The sequence below is a fragment of the Mus pahari genome, chromosome 1, assembly GCF_900095145.1.
Source record: "Mus pahari chromosome 1, PAHARI_EIJ_v1.1, whole genome shotgun sequence".
In the NCBI taxonomy this organism is placed as follows: domain Eukaryota; kingdom Metazoa; phylum Chordata; class Mammalia; order Rodentia; family Muridae; genus Mus; species Mus pahari.
The window spans coordinates 72,818,267-72,843,838 of NC_034590.1; the positions used below are offsets into that span (position 1 = coordinate 72,818,267).

The window sequence follows — 25,572 nt, forward strand, 5'->3', positions numbered from 1 at the left end:
AAAAAAAAAAAAAAAAAAATTTTAATTAGTTCATTTTTATATGTATAGGGTGTTTTGTTTTGTTTTGCCTGTATGTATGTCTGTGTACCACAGGCTTGCCTGTTGCCTGAGAAGGCCGGAAGATTTAGGACTGGAGTTTATAGATGGTTGTGAACTGCCATGTGGGTGCTGGAGTTGAACCCAGGCCCTCTGCAAGAGCAGTCAGTGCTCTTAATTGCTCAGCCATCCCCTTCAGCAGCCTATTTCATTGTCTTAAAATATATGTATGTGAGAGCTAGGACCTTGCTGCGTAGCCCATGCCAGTGATCCTTCTTTCTCAGCTTCCCAGGGGCTGAGGTTATAGTCATGTGCTACTGTGCTGACTTAACCTACTGCTTCAAACATTTTTTTAGACACTTTGTATGTGCATGAGTTCTTGTGTGTGTAGAGTCAGAAGACAGCTTACAGTAGTTGGTTCTCTTTTTCTACTGTGTTGGACCTAGAGATGGAACTCAGGTTGACAGGCTTGGCAGTGAGCGCCTCTGTCTATCTACTGAGCCATCTCAGTGGAACTAAGCCTATTGCTCTTTAAAGACCACATTTACAAACAGTAGATCCTAGTTGATGTCACATAACCACTTTCTGAAATTGTTAGAGATAGCCTCATTCCTAAGTGGTCTTTGTCTTCTTCCCCTCTTTGTGCTACAAATGTAGTTAATTAGCAGGAGTAGAGGTAAATTTGAGCCCAAGTGCCTGTGGAATTAATTTATGGACTCTCCTATAGAAGTTAGCTATAAATGCTGTTGAATATCTTGTGTACTTGAAATATTTGTGTGTGACCTGTGATGAATTTTGTAGAGTTAAAAAGAACAGGCAGTTGAATCATAATTGAGAATTGAGCTGCTTTTTTTTTTTAAAAAAAAAACCAACTTATTTTGTTCTTTCATTGTTTCTTCCTCTTTCCTTCACACTAACGCATATGTTTGCAAACAATTATTGTTTTTACACTTGTTTATTAGTTTAGCGTGTACACATATGCACAAAGCAGAGGTCTGATCTCCTTCACCTTGTGGGTGCAGTTACCTGCTGAGTCTTGTTGTTAGACCTAAGTCTTTCCATTGCATTGAGTGTGCTCCAGGACCCTGGGGAAGCTCTCCTCGTAGGCTCTTAATGGTGAAAGCCTGGTATTCGGTTTGTCTCAGATATGGGTACACTCACTGGCTCGGTGGGTATAGATTAAGAATCTTGGCGGCCTGGTGTAGCATATGTATACTTGCAACCCCAGCACTGGGGAAGTAGAAGCTAGGGAATTAGTTCACAGCTTCTGGGGGATGCTGTGAACTGCATGCTTCTGGCATTTTAGTCACCTCACAAGACTCTTCCATTTGGGTTGTAGGTGAACAGTCTGCATGTTGCTGACCCTGTGGAGACAGTGCTGCAGCTCCAGGACTGCAGCATCTTCATCAAGATTATTAACACCATGTGAGTATGTGTTCTCCAGACCTCAGCCAGTGTGGGGAATGACCAGAACACCAGGTGGGATTGGGATGGTAGAGGGGTAAGTGTGCTCAAAGATGAACACCTTGACCGCCTTGACCTTACCTTTCTAGTCATTAGGCCTTTTAATGGAAGAGGTTTCAGTCTTGTCCTATTCAGAGACTTCCTTACTCTGACACAGAAGGCTCTTCAAGGCCCCATATGCTTCAAGGCACAATGCCAAGAGACTAACCCCAAGGACTTCCAATTTCCTGTCTCAAAGTTAGTCTTCTGTAATCCTCTCTTCACCATTCACTTCTGCCTTTCAATCTCATTGTGTGTGTGTGGGGGGGGGGTCTGGGGGGAAGGGAAGGAGAGGCATGTGTGCAAGCGAATATGGATGCTTGTGTGCAACTCCATTGATGTGGAGTCAGAGGATAACTTTCAGGAGTTGGTTCTCTCCTTCCGTTAAGGGTGGTAGGCATTAAACTCAGGTTACCAGACTTGTGTGTCTACTACTGCTCTTTAACCTTCTGAGTCTCCTCACTGGCCCAGCCAGGTGTGTTGAAGTGGATAAGGCTGAGCAGCCCAGTACAGATAATCCCACTAGAGTGGTGTATGTTACCCTTGAAATGTGGTGTTAGGAGTATTTTACAGGGTTTTTAAACAACTTCTGGTTCTGACCAGTACCGGTTTTGGTTCCTTTGAAGGAGCCGTACACAAAAAAAACCTTTTTTTGAAAAAGGAAAGATACATCTCCTTGACTTGTTTGCAAAAGCAATAGGTGGTCCATGTTGTATGACTTTCCCTGGGAAGATGCACAGAAATGGCTAAGCACCTTAGATAGGGTGCTGGCAACAGACCAAGAACCATTCTGCCCGTCTACCATGGGGAATCCACAAGTCTGTTAGTTACTTACAGGAGCACAGGTGACTCAAGACAGTTGCACCACCTAAGAGTTCATGCTAGAATGGGTGTCATGGGTGTCAGACAGCTCGGCAAAAGTGGGTCTTGTGTGTTCCGTGTACAGTTTGCTAGACCTTCAGGAAAGTCTCTTCACGCTGGCAGTTGGTTGCTGCTTATACAACTGGAAGTGTCTTGTTGGTGAGCTTCCTGAGTTTCTTCTGAATTTCCTTAGCCTCATTAGCATCCCTCTGCTCTTCCAGAAGAAAGTTTGTGAGGAAGCTCCTACTCCACAGTCCAGAAGTACGGACAGGTATTTGTCCTTGCTTTAGTCACTCTAGGTTTATTCCTGGAGGAAATTTTTTCAAAGAGAAATTCAGTACCCATTTTCTATTGTAGAGTGCTGCCTGATTAGCCTTAGACTACCAGATGTTAAGATCTCATGTTAGCCTTCACGTCTGTGTCAGATACAAGATGACATAGAGCCGTGCCTTTGGGGAAACAGACATCCTTAGTTAGGATGCTGTGGCTGTTGTCTTTCTGACCGTCCTCCTGGTGCTGCTCTACATCAGAAGCCTTGTTCTTAAGGAAAGGAATACGGAGTGGCAGGCCACTGGGCGTTTTTATTGTTTGTTCCCTTAGTGGGAAAATGCATTGGCATTGGCTCCCGGGGATTTTCTCTTTTGATTAGGCAGGCTCTTCACACAATGGCAAAAAGCAGCCACATTCTTCACCAAAATACCACAAAAAACAATTTCTACACTATATATTGAAAATTTTCTCCACTGAAACCTCTTGGGCCGGATCTGCACCTTTCAAATCACTCTCAGCAACAGACTCTTCCATATACCTACTGGGATGGCCCATTACGCCCCACTTAAAGGATTCCACTGCTTTCCAAAGTCCCAAAATAAACATTCTTTTAAACAAAAGCAAAGTCAGGCCTATCATAGCAATACCCTCGTCCCTGGTACCAACTTCTGTCTTAGTTAAGGTTTTACTGCTGTGAACAGATACCATGACCAAGGCAGGTTTTAAAAAGGACAACATTTAATTGTTGGCTTATATAGGTTGAGAGGTTCAGTTCATTATCCAGGCAGGAGGATAGCGGTGTCCAGGCAGATGTGGAGCTAGAGAAGCTGAGTTAATACTTCTTGTTCTGAAGGCAGCTAGGAGGCTGCAGGGAAGCCGGGAAGGGAGGGGAGTGGAGGGGAGGCTGTAGGGAAGTGGTGAGGGGAGGGGAGGAGAGGAGAGGGGAGGCTACAGGAAAGCAGGGAGGCGCATATGGCTGACCAGTCTTGTACTAATGTTTGCTTTTTGTTTGCTTTCAGTCAACTAGGAAGAGGGTCTTAAAGCCCATGCCCACAGTGATATCTACTCCAACAAGGGCACACCTCCTAATATAGTGCCACTCCCTGGGCCAAACATTACAAACCATCACACCCTCTCCCTTGTTCTTCTATGCATTGGCTGTTGGACAGTTTGGGGAAGGCAAGGCCGCTCATCAAGAATGAGTGTTTCTCAGTACCACCTCTTAGAGTCTTCAGCCATTTCTTCTTGTGCCTACTGTGGAGTGTGGGAACTTTGTCCTGTCACTTCAGAGCCTTGGCTTTACCCATTTTGTTTCAGATTTTGGCCCTGTTTTCTCTTCTCACAGGCTTCTCTCTTCTACTCTACTTTGGCTGTGTTTTCCATGTTTTCTGCCATGTTAGAGTTGAGCCACTCCAGGCCGTGTTACATAGCTTCCCATTCATTTTGCCATTTCTTCTCAGTGGTTCCCACAAAATTTTGTTGTATTGCAAATGGCTTAGCTGAGTGCCACATTTTATAGCAGGACCCCATGCTCCAAGTCGGCATTTCTTATCCGCCACACATTTTCATCAGAATAAAGTAGTGTTCTTGAGTCTTCTCCACTGCCTCCAGGCCTAGAACAGACGGGGCCTAAATGGGTGGGGAGGGCAGGCTGCAGGAAAGCAGGGAGGCGCACATGGCTGAGAAGTCTTGTCCTAAACGTTCGCTTTTTGTTTGCTTTAGCCATGATACTAAAGAGGGGCAACAAATCCTACAGCAGCCACTACCAGAAAGACTAGACTTTGTTTGCAGTTTTCTACAAAGTAAGTATCTTAACTGGCTGGATAGCTCCAGCTCCTGGGACTTGGGGACTCAGTCATGGGTGTCTGGTGGCAAAAAGGTTAGGGTCCCCAACTCTAGCAGAAAGATAGATAGCTGTGTCACCCTCCCTGGATCTTGAGATAACTGCACCACCAGCTTATTTTTAAGAAAAGTGTCTCTTCAGTCTTAGAGTCCATGTCAGTCCAGATAGACCAGAGGGTTGATACCACTTTGGTGATATCAAAGTTCTCCCTATTTTGAAGAGAAAGGAAGGAAAAGAGTCATGTTACCCTTGTAAGTAAACTCCTTTCCCTTGCAAGAAAAGTATTATTCTTAGGTAATTGAAGTAAAGGGGCAGGTTTCTTTAGACATAGGTTCTCTGTCTGTGTGTTGTGGAAATAATACTTGCTCATCAGGTTAGTGGAAGGATTAAATAAGAATATTTGTGAAACTTGGGGCACAGAGCATGTCAGCTCACATTTGTACAGGTCATTTCTGTACTGCAGAATTGTCATCTTTAACATTGAGCTGCTTGCCTGTCGTTTCTACCTCAAGAGAATTATAGGGCAGGTGAGACTTTCCCTACTGTGAAACAGCTCTGGCAGCATAAGGGCACGGTGTCCTCGGTTGATCTTACTGGACTCACTTGCAGGCCTTCTCTCTTCAGCCTTAGTTGAGACAGGACCTAGAGTGATCTCATGTCTCTGGCTCCTTCCATGGAGCTAAGGGAGGGACCCAGTGAGCTGACAGGTAAGTGTAGGTCTCGAGCCAGAGTTAGGATTGCTAATGGCCTAGGAGCTTTCTTCTAGTACTATCCATGGGAGCATAGGGCAGCCCCAAAGCAGAGCTGACTTCAGGTGGGAGAGAGCAGTAGGAATAGGGGTATTCTCCTTGGAGACTGTGCTTCTGTTTCTGAAGTTGAGGAGTTTTGAAAGTTTAGTGTTTGCTACATGGTTGTCATTGCAGAAAATCGGAAACATCCTTCATCTACACAATGCCTGGTATCTGTGCAGAAAGTGATAGAGGGATCCGAGCTGGAACTGGCCAAGGTACCTGTGGGATTCCAGACTTGGGTGGCAGAGAACATGGAGGAGTGTTGAGTGCTTTCTTTATGGGGCTCTTCAAATGTAGAGGCAAGGCCAGCCAGTTGGCTGAATCAGAGGCCATTTTTTTTTTTTAAACTTTATTTCAGCTGTGACTTTTTTGTTTTGTTTTGTTTTTTAAAGATTTATTTATTAATTAAATGTAAGTACACTGTAGCTGTCTTCAGATATACCAGAAGAGGGCGTCAGATCTTGTTACGGATGGTTATGAGCCACCATGTGGTTGCTGGGATTTGAACTCTGGACCATTGGAAGAACAGTCGGGTGCTCTTACCCACTGAGCCATCTCACCAGCCCCAGAGGCCATTTTTGTCTAAGAATTCTGTAAGCACATGTTCTTTGACAAACAACTTTACTTGACTTCATTTCCTCTTCTGGTGTGAATAATTCTTTTAAGTTTTATGCTCAAGTTATGTTCTATAAGTTGAGGAATTCAGCTGTGTAGAAATTTTTTCACTATGAGCATCAAGCCCCTGAATTTATTTATTTTATTATTATTGTTATTGTTATTATCATCCTTGAAACAGGGTTTCTCTGTGTATCCCCGGCTGTCCTAGATCTCATTTTATAGACCAGGCTGACTTCAAACTCAAGAGATCACTGCCTTTCCCTCCCAAGCGCTGGGATTAAAGTTGTGAGTCACCACTGCCTGCCTGGTGAGCCCTTGGATTTATTTTGGAAAAAAAAAGGAGACTCCTCTTTTTAAAGATTTATTTATTTAGTTAGTTATTTTTATGTGCATTGGTGTTTTGCCTGCATGTATGTCTGTGCGAAGATGAAGATTCCCCTGGAACTGGAGTTAACAGACAGTTAGAAGCTGTCATGTGGTTGCTGGGAATTGAACCAGGGTCCTCTAGAAGAGTAGCCAGTGCTTTTAATCACTGAGCCATCACTCTGCCTGGGACTATTAAGGATGGTGACTTGGGACTGCTAATAGTCTTCTGAAGGAGACTAACTCAAAACAGCTCAGAGTTGAAACACTAGAAAGATCTACTGCACTCAGTCCCTGTACCTTTGTTTGGCTTCTAGATGATAATGCTGTTTTTATATCAGTCCACCATGAGCTCCAGAAACCTCCGGGACTGGGAGCAGTTTGAATATGGGGTTCAGGTAGGCTTTTGTGCTTTCGTCCCACTTGCCAGCCCAGCCTGGGCTTCCCTCACCCAAACGTTTCTCTTTAAATAAAAATTATTATTCTCTAAAGAGGTAATATTTGTAATATTGACAACCATTCATTGTTTAAAAAACAAAAAACAGAAAATGTTTAAGTACAAAGAAGAAATGATATTGCTAGTAATGTCATTCCTCAACTATTTAGTGTACATGTTTTAAATTGTCCTGTATTTGGAGATGGTGTAGGTTTACAGCTTTTTCTATGTGTGTCCTTATGTGCGTGTTTGCCACTCCACTTAGTTTTTCCTCTGCCAGGGGTTATTTGCAAGAAGTCAGCAAAGTGATGTATAAAAGCTTTCTGGTGGGGGAAGAACAGGCAGAACTGGCGTGTTGTGGGCAGGCTGTGGAGCTTCAGCTTTATAGAGGGTGGAGAAGGACCCAGCAGACCCTGGGTTGGGTTAGTCCTGCTGGGACAGGTCCTGAGCCCTCCCTTTAGAGCTGTCCCCAACACCACAGTGATGCTGCTTCTCTCTCCCTGTGGCACAGGCTGAGTTAGCTGTCATCCTTAAGTTTATGCTGGATCATGAGGAGTCGCTAAACCTTACTGAGGACTTAGAGAATTTCTTGAAGAAAGGTGAGTAGGGCCACTTGTGAAGATCCACTCTGTCTGAGCAAAGGTCTGCTGACCTCTGACCTCAGCGAGGCACAGAGTTAGTATGCAGGAGTCACCTGTGATGGAAGGTGATTTCTGAGCCATGTGCTAACACCTTAGACCATCTGGAGTGGCTCCATGCTGCCTGACAGTAGCTCTCAGGATGCTTGTAAGTGATCCCCTCTACGTTCCAGTAACCTTGACTCCCACTTCTCACATTGTTCTGTGTACCTTTTACTTGTTTTTATTTTACTTTATCTTATACATATGGTATGGGTGTTTTGACTGCATGTGTGTCTGAATACAAAGTGTGTGCCTGGTGCCCACAGAAGAGGGCATGGGATCCCTTGGAACTGGAGTAACAACTTCGAGTTGTAAGCTAGGAGTGGGAAAGTGTCCACAGAAGCTGGTGGCACCAATACAGGCCCTTAGGGTCTGTGGCAGACTTGGTGCTGGGCTCTCATGGCCTCTGCAGCATTGGCAATAGGACTTGTTCCAGTGTCTGAGGGGAACTTCCTCTTTCCACCGTGCTCATTTGAATACTTTTCTCTGAGGAAGTGGAAGCCTTGCACCTTGGTTTTAGTTAAAGACCTTGATCTCATTGATCAGGGTCTGCCCAGGAATTGCCTCTTGAGCTTACATGTGAGTGTCTTTTGTAGAGTCACACTTACTAAGGTAGCGTGTCTGTTATGAGAAGGTGAAGAGCTGCTGCTCAACCCCTTATTAACTGTTCCCGGTTTGTCTGTCTGCTTCTTACCTGTAGTTCCTTACACCTATGCCAGCACCCTCTCAGAAGAGCTTTCTCCACCCAGCCACCAGGCCAAGAGGAAGATTCGCTTCCTAGAAATACAGAGGATTGCTTCTTCTTCCAATGAGAACAAGTATGTCCTGGGCCTGTCTCCCTAGGTTGGTAGCTTCACATCCTTCTAGTAGGTCCTTGGATACGGGAGACTGAGCTGTTAGCCCGCCTTTTACACAGTAGGAATTGCTTTGAGGGTATGTAGATTTGGGATCTGTTATAAGATAGCCTTCCCTCAAGAGCAGGTCACTATTTATGGAAATCCCTTCTTCCTTGGAAAATACATGTTTGCATTTTTTTAAAAAAGATTTTATTATTATGTATTATTATATGTATTATTATGTATGTATACTGTAGCTGACACATCAGAAGAGGGCATCAGATCACATTATGCGTGGTTGTGAGCCACCATGTGGTTGCTGGGATTTGAACTCTGGACCTTCAGAATAGTAGTCAGTGCTCTTAACCACTGAGCCATCTCTCCAGCCCCACATGTTTGCATTCTTAAGCCAGGAAATTAAGGCATAGAGGAGGGAGAAGAAAAGGCTCTCCAGGTCATCTTCCGAGACAGGAGGTAACCTGGCAGATAAAGAACCCGCACATTGGCCTCCCAAACCAGTGTTTGTTATGGTCACTGCTGCCCCATCCCTAGCTGCTGCTAGTTATTTTGGACCTTAGACTCTTACCCTGGCATCTTTGCCATCTCCTCCTTCCTTAGCTTCCTCTCTGGTTCTCCATCCTCCCCTATGGGCGACATACTACAGACCCCACAGTTCCAGATGAGACGACTGAAGAAGCAGCTGGCAGATGAGAGGAACAACAGAGATGAGCTGGAGCTGGAGCTGTCTGAGAGCCTCAAGCTCCTCACTGAGAAGGGTAGGTACCTGACAGAATGTGTGGGTATTGGTGATGGGGAGCACTTGGGATTTACATTCAGGGATGCCTTGGTGACAGCTTTGTCTGCCATGGTGTCCCTTCTGTTGACAGTGGAGTTTCAAGCTCATCGCTGGCACAAATAGCAGTCTGACCTTGCAGACACTGGGTTCAGTTCCTTTCCCATGTCCCTTCTCTGTGGCACGGATACTGTGCTTCCTTTTCTGTCTTCTGACCCCTGGATCTTTGCTGACTCTGTCTCCTCCCTGTCTTGGGCAGACGCGCAGATCGCCATGATGCAGCAGCGCATTGATCACCTGGCTCTGCTGAATGAGAAGCAGGCAGCCAGCTCCCAGGAGCCCAGTGAGCTTGAGGAGCTCCGTGGCAAGAATGAAAGGTATGACTCTCCCTGCCAGCATCCGCTCCCTGCTAGCGAGGTGGGGACCACACCATTCTCACATTTCCTCTCCTGGCAGCCTCACTGTGCGGCTGCATGAGACTTTGAAGCAGTGTCAGAACCTGAAGACCGAGAAGAACCAGATGGATCGAAAGATTAGCCAGCTTTCTGAGGAGAATGGGGACCTTTCCTTTAAGGTGAGTGGGGCTGCCTGTGCATAGAGGCCACTCGGGGCTGAGGTGGTCTAGAAGTTTCCCCAAGAAGGTTGAGAAGACTGTCTAGAACCTGGCTGTGGGCTTTAGTCACTTTCCTTGTTACTGGTTCCTTGAGGGGTGCTCAGGCAGCTCTAAGAGATGATGTGTGTTTTTGAATGAGAGACGTAATTGACTGTGATTGGATTGAAGGTGGGGAATCATTATTGGAGGCCCCGAGGTCTGGGTTTCAAGGAATTTCTGGGGAGAGGTGCCAACTTTTCCCCCTGCTTATATCTCAGGTGCGAGAGTTTGCAAACCACTTGCAACAACTGCAGGATGCATTCAACGACTTGATAGAGGAGCACAACAAGGCTTCTCAGGAGTGGGCGGAGAAGCAGGCTCGCCTGGAAAATGAGCTCAGCACAGGCCTCCAGGATAAGGTAACCCTCCGTCCTGGAGCTGCTCACGATTCCCACATGTAGTTCAACGGTCTGCTGGGTCCTGGAGTAATGAGCTGCCTTCTCAGGGTTTGGTAGTATTTTTTATAGTCAGAGTGCAGTATACCTGTGAACTCTGTGATGTGCAAAGTGTGGATCTTGGAAAAGTTAATCAGTTTCTTAAGGAACTGAAGCTTTGTTAACTGTTGTGTGATTGAAAGGCAACTCATAAGCTCTTAGTGAATTAGTTGTGATTTCAGGTTGGGTTTCTTTGCTGAAATGCTTAATGTCAAAAGCATATCAGAGATGGTTTTTTTTTTTTTTTCTTTTCATTCTGGAATATTTGCATAGACATTATAAGTTGCCCATCCCTTTATCTAATATCTAAATCACTCTGAACTTTTGTTTTTTTAAAGTCCCTAGCTCTGTAGCCAGCGCTGGTTTTAGACTCGGTCCTCTAGTCTTTGTCTCCTGTGTGTCAGAGTTACAAGATTCTGCCACAATTATTTGTTAAAATTTTAAAACTCTTTTTGGTATCTTGTTTGGAGCTCAAAAAGTTTTGGGTTTGGGATTGTTGGATTCCGGATTTCAGACTAGGGATTCCCAATCTGCATCACTGTTGTTACTAAGAGCCCAGCTCTGCCACTTCCTAACCTAATAGCTCTTGGGCATATCACTTAGAGTCTGGAATCATGATCCTTTTTTGTAAAGGGGACAGTAGAGACGAGCCCTGTGGGTGGGTCAGGAAGTCAGAGCATATTCCTTTGTGCCCACAGTTGAAGGGAGTAGATGTCAGGCGGGGGCAAGTGAGCCTAGGCTGGCTTAGATGCCTGGGGGTGTTTTAAGCATTTGGGTAGTGTCTGAGTCAAGGTTTGTCTGAGGAAGGCTACGTGGTATGTAGGCTTTGCACATTTTGACTTAAGTTTATGAATGTAATTGGGAGTAGAAAGTCAAGTTCTCAGAAAGTCCAGACCTGTGGTTTCTGTTGCTATGCAGGGTCTGGGGAGCACGGGTTGGTTTTTGAACTCTTCATTTTCATGTCTCAGTTTCTTGAGTTTTGGGGAGCCCTTACTCCCAGCTCAGACCCATGGTTTCTGAGAACTTTCTTCTGGGCCAGGGCAAAGGAAAATCTAGGGGACAAGATGATTGAGTGTCCGTGACTGTGCTATGTGCCTGTTTACATGGCTCTCTTGTTTACTCCAAGAAATGTCTTGAAGAGAAGAATGAAATTCTTCAGGGAAAGCTTTCCCAGCTAGAAGATCAAGCAACTCAACTGCAGGAGAGCCCAGCCCCGGAGAAGGGTGAGGTGCTGGGAGACGCCTTGCAGGTAAGAAAAGACAGTAAGGCAATCTGATAGGGTTGATTCTTGGTGTTCTTTGATAGGGTTGATCCCCATTTTGTCTCTTTATCCCAACAGCTGGACACCCTGAAGCAAGAGGCAGCCAAACTTGCCACAGACAATACCCAGCTCCAAGCCCGAGTAGAGACTCTGGAGTGTGAACGCCGCAAACAGGAAGCCCAGCTGCTTGCTGAACGGAGCCACTTTGAAGAAGAAAAGCAGCAGCTGGCCAGTTTGATTGCTGACCTGCAGAGCTCCGTCTCTAACCTCAGCCAGGCCAAAGATGAGCTAGAGCAAGCCTCCCAGGCCCAAGGGGCTCAGCTCGCTGCCCAATTGACCTCTATGACAGCGCTCAATGCCACCCTGCAGCAGCAAGATCAAGAGCTGGCCAGTCTGAAAGAACAGGCCAAAAAGGAACAGGCTCAGATGCAACAAACCATGCAAGAGCAGGAACAGGCTGCCCAGGGCCTCCGCCAGCAGGTGGAGCAGCTGAGCAGCAGCCTGAAGCTGAAGGAGCAGCAGTTGGAAGAGGCAGCCAAGGAGCAGGAGGCAACCAGACAGGATCACGCCCAGCAACTAGCCATTGTTGCTGAGGCTAGAGAGGCCTCTCTGAGGGAACGGGATACTGCTCGCCAGCAGCTAGAAACAGTGGAGAAGGAGAAGGAAGCCAAGCTAGAGAGTCTGCAGCAGCAACTTCAGGCTGCCAATGACGCTAGGGACAGTGCACAGACCTCCATCACACAGGCTCAGCGGGAAAAGGCAGAGCTGAGCCAAAAGATAGGAGAGCTCCATGCCTGCATTGAAGCTGCCCACCAGGAACAGCGTCAGGCCCAAGCTCGTGTGACAGAGCTAGAGGCCCAGCTGAAGGCTGAGCAGCAAAAAATAACAGAGAGAGAAAAGGTGGTTCAGGAGAAGGTCCAGCTCCAGGAGCAGCTCCAGGCCCTTGAGGAATCTTTGAGGATTACCAAAGGCAACCTTGATGAAGAGAAACGCAGGGCTGCAGATGCCCTGAAGGAGCAGCAGTGCCGTGTCACTGAGATGGAGACAGAGTCTCAAAGCCTGATGGAGCAGCGGGAGCGAGAACAGAAGGAGTTAGAGCAAGAGAAGGCTGGGAGAAAGGGGCTGGAGGCCCGGATACAGCAGCTTGAAGAGGCTCATCAGGCTGAGACTGAAGCCTCGCAGCGTGAGCTGGCAGAGGCCACAGCTTCCCAGCACAGAGCTGAGAGTGAGTGTGAGCGGCTCATCAGGGAGGTTGAGAGCTGGCAGAGGCGGTTTGAAGCTAGACAGCAAGAGGAGGCAAGGTATGGTGCCATGTTCCAGGAACAGCTGATGGCTTTGAAAGGGGAGAAGACTGGCCAAGAGGTCCAGGAGGAGGCAGTAGAGATCCACAGTGAAGGCCAGCCAGGCCAGCAGCAGAGTCAGCTAGCCCAGCTTCATGCCAGTCTGGCCAAAGCCATCCAGCAGGTCCAGGAGAAAGAAGTGAGAGCACAGAAACTGGTAGATGATCTCTCGACTGTGCAGGAGAAGATGGCTGCCACTAACAAGGAGGTGGCCTGCCTGAAGGCCTTGGTGCACAAGGCAGGCGAGCAGCAGGAAACAGCCTCACCTGAGCTGCTCAAAGAGCCTCCGAGAGCTGCAAACAGAGTGTCTGACTGGCTAGGAGAACAGCAGGGACGGCCCTTCTCTAGTACACAGGCAGCAGTAAAGGCTATGGAGCGTGAAGCTGAGCAGATGGGCAGTGAACTGGAGCAGCTTCGGGCAGCACTAATGAAGAGCCAGGGCCAGCAGCAAGAGAAGCGTGGGCAGCATGAGAGGGAGGTAGCACGGCTGACCCAGGAGCGGGGCCAGGCCCAGGCTGACCTGGCTCAGGAGAAGGCAGCCAAGGCAGAGCTTGAGATGCGGCTGCAGAACACCCTCAATGAGCAGCGTGTGGAGTTTGCTGCCCTACAAGAAGCACTGGCCCATGCCCTGACAGAAAAGGAAGGGAAAGACCAAGAGCTTGCCAAACTTCGAGGGCAAGAGGCAGCTCAAAGAACAGAGCTGAAGGAGCTTCAACAGACTTTGGAACAGCTGAAAATACAGTTAGTCAAGAAAGAAAAAGAGAACCCTGCAGGGGGGACCAGTGGAGAAGATGCTTCTGGCCTCCAGTTGGAGACAGCTGGAAAAACAGAGGCACCAGGCCCTGAGTTGCAGGCGCTTCGGGCAGAGATGAGGAAGCTAGAGCAGCAGTGTCAGCAGCAGCAGCAGCAGGTGGAAGGCCTGACACACAGCCTCAAGTCTGAGCGTGCTTGCAGGGCTGAGCAAGACAAAGCTCTGGAGACACTGCAGGGCCAGTTAGAAGAGAAGGCTCGAGAGCTAGGGCATAATCAGGCTGCCTCAGCTTCAGCTCAGAGAGAGTTGCAAGCCCTCCGTGCTAAAGCCCAGGACCATAGCAAAGCTGAGGAAGAGTGGAAGGCCCAGGTAGCCCGGGGCCAGCAGGAGGCTGAAAGAAAAAGCAGTCTTATCAGCAGCTTGGAAGAGGAGGTATCCATCCTGAATCGCCAGGTCCTAGAGAAGGAAGGGGAGAGCAAGGAGTTGAAGCGCCTGGTTGTAGCTGAATCCGAGAAGAGCCAGAAGCTGGAAGAGAGGCTGCGCCTGCTTCAAGTAGAAACAGCCAGCAATAGTGCCAGGGCAGCAGAACGCAGCTCAGCTCTACGAGAGGAGGTACAGAGCCTCCGGGAAGAGGTGGAGAAACAGCGTGTAGTTTCAGAGAACTTGAGGCAGGAGTTGGCCTCACAAGCAGAGCGAGCTGAGGAGTTGGGCCAAGAATTGAAGGCCTGGCAGGAGAAGTTTTTCCAGAAGGAGCAAGCTCTCTCTGCCTTGCAGCTGGAGCACACCAGCACACAGGCCCTGGTAAGCGAGCTGCTGCCTGCCAAGCACCTTTGCCAGCAGCTGCAAGCTGAGCAAGCGGCTGCTGAGAAGCGCTTCCGGGAGGAGCTTGAGCAGAGCAAGCAGGCAGCTGGTGGCCTCCAGGCAGAGCTGATGCGGGCCCAGCGGGAGCTCGGAGAGCTAGGATCTTTGCGGCAGAAGATTGTTGAGCAGGAGCGAGCAGCCCAGCAGCTGCGGGCAGAGAAGGCCAGCTATGCAGAGCAGCTGAGCATGCTGAAGAAGGCCCATGGCCTGCTGGCAGAGGAGAACCGGGGACTGGGAGAGCGGGCCAACCTTGGCCGGCAGTTTCTGGAAGTAGAGCTAGATCAAGCCCGGGAGAAGTATGTCCAAGAGTTGGCTGCTGTGCGTACTGATGCTGAGACCCACCTGGCTGAAATGCGACAAGAAGCACAGAATACTAGCCGGGAGCTGGAGGTGATGACTGCCAAGTACGAAGGTGCCAAGGTGAAGGTCCTAGAGGAAAGGCAGAGGTTCCAAGAAGAGAGGCAGAAACTCACCGCCCAGGTAAGGTGTCCATGCTATGTGTTCTGTATTCTGTAGCCCTCCTCTTGCCTCCCATCCCAGATCTATACTGCAGTAGCCTGCCTGCCTTTGTTTACTGAGTAGCAGAACAAGAAAAGTAGTAACCAGTAGAATCCCAAGTTTGTCTGAAAGAGGATGTTAATGAAATGACAGACAGTGGTGGTGCGTGCCTGTACTCCCAGCATTTAGGAGGCTAAATCAGGAGGAAGATCATGAATTTGAGGCCACATAGGGGTTGCATAGTTAGACCCCATTTGAACTTCCCTAGTCAACCCCCATCCTCCAATAAGGACAATACCTATGGCCTCCTTTTCTTTGAAAGCTGATTCTGAACAGTCAAGTTGACTAGCTTTTGGTTTCCTTGGTGTTTTAAAACAGGATCTAATGTAACTCAGGCTAGCCTTGAACTCACTGTATATGTAAAAATGGCCTTACACTCTTTATCTTCCTGCCTTTACCTCCCAAGTGTTGTGATCTCAGGCTTAGTATGTCCTGTTACCTGAATCCAGTTGGCCTACACTCCCATTCTCTGGGTGAAGTATCAGAGCACAAGTGAGGTCAGTCTGGCAGTGGCTGCATCTCACTGTCTCCATTACTTATCCCCATGCACAGGTGGAACAACTAGAGGTATTTCAAAGAGAGCAGACTAAGCAGGTAATGCCTGGGGTTCTCGATAAATGCTGGCTGCTTAAGCGGTGACCAGTCTCGGTGCATGACCCCGGCTGCAGCTTGCTCCGCCAGCTCCTGTTGTGAACTGTTTGTGAAAGGCAGGGTCAAGCCATGGAGTCCAGGCCCAGGCTGCCCAGGAGTACAGTGTTATAGGCCCTCTCTGGGGCCTCATCCTACCCATCCCAGGTCGGCCTCTCCACTTCTGTCCTTTCTTTCACCTATCAGAGACAAGGAGTAGGTGTCATCTTTCCTGGTGACAACAAAACCTCCCAAGTCCTGTTTTGAGTTAAGGAGACTAATCCAAGAGGAAGCACAGATTTATATGGCTTTGTTTACATTATTGCCCTTCTTCCCTACAAGTTTCCAAGGTATAAAGGTGACAACGAGGCAGCCCTTGGAGGATAGGGAACTCAGCCAGCTCAGAAGATTCAGCCACTATACCCTGGAGCCTTATCCCAGAGCCATACTCACATAGAGCTTTCTGGAACAGAAGTAGAAAGGGTCTTCCCCAGATAAGCCATGCGATCTCTGCCTCCATCCTTCTCAGGCCTCTCTGTCCTCCCTAGTTGGTAGGCTACAGAGCTGATATTTAGTGATCTGCCTGTGTAGACCTGTAGGCCAGAAGAGGACACTAGAACTCGATTCCAAGGTGGTTGTGAGCCACCTTGTGGTTGCTGGGAACTGAGCTCAGGACCCCTGAAAGAGAAGACAGTGCCCTTAGCCTCTGAGCCATCTCTCCAGCCCCAGAGCACTTTCTCCACTCTCCTTCCTAGTCTCTACAGGCTTCTAAGAAAATGGGAAAATGAAATTGGAAAGCAAGCAGTTAGCAATGGAGCCTTTTGCCTCTTTCCTCTGCTGCCTGTTGATGCCTAAGCTCCCATATGCCTGGAGGAAACAGGGGTGCTTGTGGCTGTTATGATCCCTTTGCTCTTTGTGGTAGTTGGGGGAGGGGCTTGGGGTTGTGTGCTGCCCTGCTCTTGTCTCCAGCATTCTTTTTTTCCCAGCGCTAACCACAGTGGCCATGCTGCTGGCATCTCTAACAGCACTTGGAGATTGGAACGAGGTCTGGGGGCTTTGCTTTGGCTATTTTGGGGGAGGAGGGAGAAATGAATGTACTTTGACAATGTCTGTTAGCACCAGAGTAGGTGTCCTGTTCTTTTCTGTAGGTTTGTTCTTTTTTTTTTTTTTTTTTTTTTTTTTTAAATTCTTTGTGTATGAGTGTTTGCCTTTATAGGTATATATACATTATATGTATGCCTGCTACCTGCAGGGACTAGAAGAGGATTTTAGATCCCCTGGAACTGGAGTGATAGTTCATTTTGAGCTGGCATGTGGGAGCTGGGAACCAAACCTGGGTCTTCTACAAGAACTCATAGAACGTATAACCACTTAGTCATCTCTCCAAACCCCGTAGGTGCTCTGTTCTTGCCCCAAGCTTTCTAGGTTGTGCTTGGGGAGTACGACACAGTAGAGATGTATAGAGATGGCAACTCTGAAGAGTCGGGTATTTATTTTGGTGGTGGTTTGGTCAGGTGACCCCGGAACATCTATTTGGGGCCACCTCAAGCCCTGACAACCTTTGGACAGCAGGGTGTTATCTATGTAGAGAAAGTGCCTTAGGATAATAATGGGTGGGAGAAACCCTCTGGTTGGTCAGAGGAACACAACTGATTGAGTCTATATTTATCAAAAGGAGATGTATTACAGTAGCTTACATGCTATGGTCTGGTTATTTCAACAATAGCTCTCTTTTGATGGAAGAGAAAATAATCTGGTGGCAGTTCAGTCCATAAAGCTGATGCTTCAGCTGGTCTTTGGTCTGTATTGGAGTCCAGAAAAAGTAGGTTCTAATACCTACAGAGGAATGTCTCAGCAGTAGGATAGATAAACTTGCCAGCAAGATCGAGAGCAAGAAGGCAAAAAGCAAAGCTTCCTTCTGTGTCCTTTTATATGGGCTGCCAGCAGAAGGTGTGGCCCAGATGTAGAGTGGTTTTTCCCACCTCAGATGATGCAGTCAAGAAAACCCTCATAGCTGTGCGTGGCTGCTTGGGTTTTATTTGATTGCAGCTGTTCAAGTTCAAAGCCAAGATTCGCCATTATGTGCAAGTCCACCTCCTGTCAGCTTGACCCATGGTCATATCTCCTTATGCTTCGTTAAATTCCCAAGTGAAAATAACTTAGGTCTTAATTATGCCTAACAGGCAATATCTATCCCATGTACAACTGCAAATGCATTATATATTTTAGAGTAGATGGCACTGTTCCGTGAGGGACATTCTTGTAGTGTCTCACAACTTAAAAATTACCACTGATATTATCTCTTTTCATGTTGCATCACATGATAAACCAAGGAATGAAAAGACAAATATCTATTTAAAATGTCTATATATACACAAACATTATTTTAACAAAATATGAAAAAACACTTCTGTCAGTTCTAATTCTTGTTTCTATAGCTGGTCTCTTGGCTTTAGCTCAGCCGCTCTCAACCTGTAAATCAAGATGTATTTAGGAGTTGGATGACCCTTCCATGGTGTCACTTATTATATCTCTTGCATATCAGATATTGGCATTGTGATTCATAATAAAATTACAGTTATGAAGTACCAGCAAAAATAATTTTATGGCCAGGGGTCACCACAATATGAGTGTTAAAGTGTCACAGCATTAGGAAGGCTGAGAAACACTGCTTTAGCTAGTTTTCATAACTTTATAACAATATTACTATATTGCATACTGATTCAAAGCATATACCTAACCTTCGGGAGAACCCTACCCCAACCCTCCCGGCATTGTAACTGGGTCTTCAAAAGGCCATTCGGTCATTCTCTCAGAAGGGATGCTTCAGGATAGTGGAGATCATGATGAGTGGACTCGATGAACATGGGCCACTGTTGTACTTCTCTGGCTGCAAAATGAGTTTGTTAGTCAGAGCAATACTGTGTGGAATATCATGATGTTGCATAAGGCATTCTGTAAATCCACGATGGTAGTTTTGGCAGAAGCATTTTGCTCAGGAAAGGCAAATCCATAACCAGTATAATTATCTACTCCAGTAAGGCAAAGCTCAGTGTCAACCTCGGCTGCTAGCAGATCTGACACTCAGCAGCATCTGTAGCCAAATCAGCCTTGGTGATGGGAGTCTGTATTGTTGAACCCATGTTTAACCTCCATCTCTGCACTGTGCCCACTTTGATTATGGATCTTTTAGGCAATGACAGGAATGGCTGGAGAAAAGAGGCTGATTGTCCATAGAATGATAATTCAGCTCCTTAGCTGAAGTCACCCTTTGGTTAGCATTTGCATAGGACACAAGTATCTTCACTTCCTAGGTGTCTTTCTTCTTGCTCTTTCCAAGTTTCCAGCCAATCTGGCCATTTCTCCTTCTAAACAAAATGGATGACCATATGTACTGCCTAAAGTTCTGCACATTGTGAAGATTTCTCTTTACCTGCTGTTTTTTCAGGGTTGTTCCAGAAAAGGGTTGTAATGCTGCAGCTGTCCATTTCTGGATGCTGCTGACATAACGTATAGAACCGTCAGTAAACCAGGTCCTAGTCTTCTCTTTTTCAGTCAGTGGATCATAGGACACACTCTGTGATGCTGCTGGTGTAAGCTTGGGAGCAGAAGGCATTGTTGCAACGGTAATAGAGACAGTAGGCATTCTCAAAGGGAGGATACTTGTCTGCAGATAATGGTAGAACCTTATTCCAAATCCATTGAGTACCATTGGGTCTGCTGGTCCCAGTGGTAGACAGAGCAGCTTGCACAGAAGCCTGGACCTTTTGAAGAGCCTTCTGCTGTTCCAGGCCCCATACAAAGCTAGCAGCTTTTCAAGTAACTTGGTATATGGGCCAGAGTAACAATGTGCTGTCTCCAGAATCTAGATAGGCCCACTGAATGTTTTTGTTGCTTTCTTGGTGGTGGGAGGGGTCAGGTGCAATAACTTATTCTTTACCTTAGAAGGAATATCTCTGCATGCCCCACCACTGGACTCTTAAGAATTTCATTGAGGGCTGGTGAGATGGCTCAGTAGGTAAGAGCACCCGACTGCTCTTCCCAAGGTCCTGAGTTCAAATCCCAGCAACCACATGGTGGCTCACAACCATCCNTAACAAGATCTGACGCCCTCTTCTGGAGTGTCTGAAGACAGTTACAGTGTACTTACATATAATAAATAAATAAATCTTTAAAAAAAAAAAAAAAAAAAAAAGAATTTCATTGAGGTAGAAGGCCCTTTAATTTTGATTGGATTTATTCCCTATCCTCTGATAGCCATGTGTTACCAACAAGTCCAAAGTAGTTGCTACTTCCTGCTCACTTGGTTCTATCAGCATAATATTGTCAATATAGAGAACCAGTATGATGTTTTATGTAAGAAACAGATGATTAAGATCCTTTCAAACTAAGTTATGACACACCTCTGGTTAATATATCCTTAAGGTAAAGCTTTAAAGGTATACCGCTGTGCTTGTCAATTGAAAACAAATTGTTTCTGGTGGTATTTATGGACAGGTATTGAGAAAAAGACATTTGCTGGATCAATAGCTACATACCATGTACCAGGAGATGTGCTAATCTGCTCAAGTAAGGATACCACATCTGGTATAGCAGCTGCATTTGGAGTCATTACTTAAATTTGCAGTAGTCGAACTGTCATTCTCCATGATCCATGTGTCTTCTGCACTGGCCAGATAAGAGTTAAAGGGAGATGTGGTGGGGATCATCACCTCCGAATCTTTCCCTGCTAGAGGCAGCTCTTAATGGTTTCCATTTGGCCTTCTCAACTATCAGAGCCCTCACTCCACAAGTGAGGGAAGCACTGTGGGCATTTTGCCAACTTGTAAGTATATCTAACCCATTCTGGAACTGGAAAAACAACCACAGATGAGTTTGGGGAAATACTGGCCCCACTATGAGTTGGACTTCAGCCCAAACTCCATTAATCACCTCACCTTCATAAGCCCCTACTTTAACTGGAGGGCCACACTCTTTCTTGGGTTCTCCTGGAATCAGCATTAATTCAGAACCAGTATCCAGTAGACCCAGAATGTTGGATTGTTTACTTTCTCTGGGGTACAGTTACCCTTGTAAAGGGCCGTAGGTCTCACTGGGGAACGACCTGACTTTTATGTGTTTATCAAGGTTCTTCAGGGGAAGAAAGTACTTGAATTTTGGTTTTAATTCTTCCAGGGCAAACTTGGAAATCTTTAAACTGGTTATGCATATCCAGAACAAGAGAGTGAGGACAAACAGGCAAAGAACTAAAACTTCCTTCTATGTCCTTTTATGTGGGCTGCCACCAGAAGGTGTGGCCTAGATTTAAGGTGGATTTTCCTACGTCAAATGATCAAATCAAGAAAAATCCCTCATAGCTGTGCTCAGTTGCTTGGGTTTTAGCTGTTTGCAGATGTGATCTAGTTGAAAACCAAGATTAGCCATTACATCTTCATCTTTTTTGTTCTTTTCTGCTCCTCAGGTGGAAGAACTAAGTAAGAAGCTGACAGAGTATGACCAAGCCAGTAAGGTGCAGCAACAGAAGCTAAAGGTGGGGCAGATGTGTGACTGACTTGGAATGACAGGGTAGAGGAACATCTTCTCTAAGCCCTTGGGCTATGATAGTATGGAGCCAGAGCAGGAGCCCCCTGGGGGGGCTGGTTGCCCAGGAACCTATCCTGGGCCTCAGAAACATTGACTTTCTCTTCAGGAATCTCTCTCAGAAAAGCCTTCTATTACAGCCACTATCCTTTTTAGTTTAAAAAAAAAAAAAAAAAATCAAGGCATAGGTATAGTTCAGTGGTAGAGCACTAGTTCCTAGGTTCACTTTCCAGCACCTCAAAACAGGGAGTAAATTTTTTTAGTTCTTGATTCACCCTAGCCACATTTTCCCAGTCAGAAGGTGAATGGCTAATGACAAGACAGAATATGACCAATTCCTCCATTCCAGATAGTTCTGTGGAAAAGCCCTGTTCTAAGTAGTTGGGGTTCAAGAGCTGAGAGAGTCAATTCTTGGTCTTAGAATGCATTTTCCCCACCTTGGTAAGGGAGACAGGGTCTAATTATGCAGCCCAGGGCACTGGGATTACTTGGCATGTGCCATAATGACCAGCAGTTAACACTTTTAATGCTTCTAATCCTGTTACCATCTTTGTTCCAGTGTTTGCTTTTTGTAGCTCTAAGCTTCCCATCCTTTAGTTAAGGGCAAAGGATCAGGTACTAATTCCACTGGGACTTGTGTAGCACATAGTGGGTTCCAAGTAGTGGATCTCTGAGCTTCAGTTTTCCTTCTCGGCTTCCCCACCCATAGGCTGTTGTGAACAATAAGTAGATTCATCATGTTCCTTTTTAGGGGTTGCTATGAGCTAGCAGATGTAGGAGATTGTAGGTGGGATGCATCCACCCAGTACCTGTAGTAAACAAAGCTGATATTGCAGGTTAACAGAATTAGCTGCGAGCCTGCCCTTGAGGAGTTATGGTCCCCTTAGGAGGCAGTGCTGGCATCATAAGTGAGCCAGCATCCACAGTTGTGGAGTAGGTGGATGACCTTGGTCAGTTTGTCTAAATGTTTGATCTCTTTTTCCTCTCTAAAACAAGGATAAAAGTTATTTCTTGGAGTGGTTTGGAGAAGTGAGTTCCTGACATTGACATGCATATGCAGTTGTATCCCACTGTGCTCTCTATACCACGGTATTCTCTGAAGATCAGTTTCTGTTCCCTTGGGAGAGATACTTGGTGCTTGGCCTTATAGATGGCAGCAGAACTGTGAGACGTATTAGAGCCAGCAGATGGTCAGCGGAGTGTCCACTGGATGGTCTGGGAGGGAGAATGGAATTGTTTTGTAGGCTGCAGTTGGGGGGAATTGTGTATTGGGCCGAGGTGTCTAAGTGTCCTGAGAATATATTGGAGGAGGACTTTGCAGTACCTGTGGAGACTGAGCAGCAAGGGCAGGCCAGTGGGTTTGGGTAGAGTAATCAGAGTTTCCTTATTTTGATTGACTTCTCAGGCTTTCCAGGCCCAGGGAGGTGAAAGCCAGCAAGAGGTCCAGCGCCTCCAGACCCAATTGAACGAGCTGCAGGCCCAGCTGAGCCAGAAGGAGCAGGCAGCTGAGCATTACAAGCTCCAGGTGAGGGGCCAGGAATGTCCTGCTCTGCCCTTCTTCCTGACCCTTTCTAGGCTTTGCCACACACACTCTGTCTGTCCACACAGATGGAGAAAGCCAAGACCCATTATGATGCCAAGAAGCAGCAGAACCAAGAGCTGCAGGAACAGCTTCAAGATCTGGAGCAACTGCAGAAGGAGAACAAGGAGCTGCGGTCTGAAGCCGAACGTCTGGGCCGTGAGCTGCAGCAGGCAGGGCTGAAGACCAAGGAAGCTGAACAGGCCTGCCGTCACCTAACAGCCCAGGTGCGCAGCCTGGAGGCCCAGGTAAGCATCTACTTTAAACAGAAGCACCTCACCCCTGTACTCCTCCCCAAGGCCACCCCTACTCTAGGCTTCTCTGTATTTTACTTCCTAGGTTGCCCATGCAGACCAGCAGCTTCGTGACTTGGGCAAATTCCAGGTGGCAACCGATGCTTTAAAGAGCCGAGAGCCTCAAGTGAAACCCCAGCTGGACTTAAGTATTGACAGCCTGGACCTGAGCTTGGAGGAGGAGGCCCCATGCAATGTGGCTAGGTCAGGGGACATGCCTCTCTACCTTGTGCCTGTTCACTGAGTGTGTGCTGTTCTAGCCTGTGGTTCTCCTATGACAGATACCTGCTTAGGGTACAGGAGAAGTGAAAAAGAGGTGAGGTGGGGCACTTAGGAAAGCCTTGGAGGAAGCTTTTCTGAGTTCGGATAAACTCTACAGCTGTGCAGAGGTGGATGAGCAGCCTGTAATGTGAGGCCAAGTAGGCCTTGGAGCCTACAGGCTGACTGCACTGAAGACTGATAAACTTCAGAAGTGCTGAAATTGAGGACTCCAGATTGGATTTGCATCTTAGTTTCCCGACAGTATTGAAGTCAAAGGTTAGCAGTATAGTTACTGTTTCTATCAAATGTGTACTATACTGTGTGCCAGTGTTCTGAGTTCTTGGAACAATTACAACTTCATTTTCCCCCTAGCAACCATTTTAGGCTCTATTCATTATCTCTCCTTAATCAGAACTGGGCTTTTGGGGGATCCACAGTGATAGAGCCAGGTTTGAACCTGGCAGCCTGTCCTGAGTTCTTGTTTGTCACTACTTTATAGTGTCTCTCATGGCAGTCTACGTCTAGGTGAGATGAACTTGAGGCTGAGGGAAGGGAGTGTGCAACTAGGAGAGCTTCTTGGAATGTTGACTGTGGTTGTATATGGTAGATGTCCAGTTACACCCACGTTCATGTGAAGGTGTCCCTACTTAGTAAAGTAGGAGGTATAGGAGGAAGAGCAGGCAGAGGGGTTTAGAGTAGGCCCTGTTCATTGTTGAGCAGTTGTGGCATCTGGGGGAGGTCTGGGCCCATAGCTGTCTGACATGAAGAGCAGGGTTTGGGCTAAGGTAGAGATCTGAGAGCTGCTAGTAGGAAAGGGATAGGAGCAGCCAAGAGTGGACTGAAAAGGCCCCAGTCAAGGCCCTTTTTGCTATCCTGAAAGGCCAGTGGTAGTGTATTTTACCACATTTACCTGTAATAAGTCAGTCAGTTTGGGGCAAGGAGACAGACGTAATGTCTTCTAGCTCAGGATCTGCATCTCAGCAAATACCTTTTTCTACAGCAAGCTGCCTCGTACCCAACCAGATGGTACCAGTGTCCCTGGAGAGCCAGCCTCACCCATCTCCCAGCGCCTGCCCCCCAAAGTGGAATCCCTGGAGAGTCTCTACTTCACCCCCATTCCTGCTCGGGGTCAGGCCCCCTTGGAGACTAGCCTGGACTCTCTGGGGGATGCCTTCCCTGACTCTGGCCGTAAGACCCGCTCTGCTCGCCGCCGTACCACACAGATCATCAACATTACTATGACCAAGGTTAGGTTACTGGGCATAGGACTATTGGATATTAACACCAGTTCCTATCCAGGGGTCATAAATAGAACACTCAGGGATAACCAACAGCTTTTAAAAAGGGCATCGATTTGTTTAGGGTCTGTCTTCTTTTTAGATTGATTTTTATATATGCAATTGCTCAGTTTTCATGCATATCAGAAGACAGAATCAGATCCTATTACAAATGGTTGTGAGCCACCATGTGGTTGCTAGGAATTGAACTCAGCCAGAGTCATCTCTCCTGCCTGACAGGAAGACAGAGCAGGATATAGGAAATAGCAGCTCATCCTGAGCCTCTGGTACCCCATGCAGCTAGGATGTAGCTTGGTGTGGCTCTCAATGGTCTGTTACTTTTACGCTCTTTTTTTCTCTGTCTCTAGTGGGCTGGGGGAACAGGTAGAAAGGTGCTTTTATGCCCTCTACTACTGAGAATTTGGGAATAATGTAGATGATGTTCAGGCCCTGGGAACTTTGGGTCTAGGGACAGCAGAGGTTGTGGGCTGAGTCCAACTAGATAGCTTAGGAGATAGGGCTTCTGGCTCTTAGCCTAGCTACTTCCTAGCTGTGTGAGTAGAGGGTACTCACCTTGCTTTTATCTCTGAAATAGGCCAATAATGCTGTCTTCCAAATGTGAGTAGAAGAGTCTTGGCAACCTCAGCATCTTCCAAGATGCTTCTGGATGTGTGGCCTGTTTACATACGCAGTGTAAAGCAGTGTGGTATCTGAGAGCTTTGGGGCAGAGGGAGGTGGTGTTGCTGCAATGATTTGTCTTTCTAGAAATTAGAATTGGAAGAGCCAGACAGCGCCAACTCATCCTTCTACAGCACACAGTCTGCCCCTGCTTCCCAGGCCAACTTGCGAGCCACTTCCTCCACTCAGTCTCTGGCCCGCTTGGGTTCTCCTGATGATGGCAACTCTGCTCTGCTTAGCCTGCCTGGCTACCGGCCTACCACACGAAGCTCTGCTCGTCGTTCCCAGGCCAGGATGTCCAGTGGGGCCCCCCAAGGTGAGGCGATTACAGGAATTTATCAGAATCCCAGCAGATCTTGGCATGGAAAAGAGGCAAGCTTCCAAAAGCTC

At 47.1% G+C, this 25,572-nt stretch overlaps 1 protein-coding gene across 6 annotated transcripts in view; it reads left to right on the top strand.

Annotated features, from left to right (window-relative positions):
- The window catches only part of Numa1 (nuclear mitotic apparatus protein 1), a 69,190-nt gene that overhangs the window by 40,858 nt on the left and 2,760 nt on the right, over positions 1 to 25,572 (top strand). For 4 of the 6 annotated variants that reach the window (XM_029540960.1, XM_029540965.1, XM_029540957.1 and 1 more), the window contains exons 3-21: positions 1,376 to 1,461; positions 4,393 to 4,472; positions 5,437 to 5,519; positions 6,603 to 6,683; positions 7,233 to 7,320; positions 8,102 to 8,219; positions 8,856 to 9,013; positions 9,290 to 9,407; positions 9,487 to 9,604; positions 9,901 to 10,041; positions 11,243 to 11,365; positions 11,456 to 14,809; positions 15,440 to 15,481; positions 20,976 to 21,044; positions 22,500 to 22,619; positions 22,703 to 22,921; positions 23,013 to 23,170; positions 24,228 to 24,474; positions 25,270 to 25,498. In XM_029540960.1, coding sequence (XP_029396820.1) covers positions 1,376 to 1,461; positions 4,393 to 4,472; positions 5,437 to 5,519; positions 6,603 to 6,683; positions 7,233 to 7,320; positions 8,102 to 8,219; positions 8,856 to 9,013; positions 9,290 to 9,407; positions 9,487 to 9,604; positions 9,901 to 10,041; positions 11,243 to 11,365; positions 11,456 to 14,809; positions 15,440 to 15,481; positions 20,976 to 21,044; positions 22,500 to 22,619; positions 22,703 to 22,921; positions 23,013 to 23,170; positions 24,228 to 24,474; positions 25,270 to 25,498 — 5,632 coding nt within the window. The remainder of the gene's footprint in view (positions 1 to 1,375; positions 1,462 to 4,392; positions 4,473 to 5,436; positions 5,520 to 6,602; positions 6,684 to 7,232; positions 7,321 to 8,101; positions 8,220 to 8,855; positions 9,014 to 9,289; positions 9,408 to 9,486; positions 9,605 to 9,900; positions 10,042 to 11,242; positions 11,366 to 11,455; positions 14,810 to 15,439; positions 15,482 to 20,975; positions 21,045 to 22,499; positions 22,620 to 22,702; positions 22,922 to 23,012; positions 23,171 to 24,227; positions 24,475 to 25,269; positions 25,499 to 25,572) is intronic. The other 2 variants (XM_021187209.2, XM_029540968.1) reach the window with 1 other exon arrangement.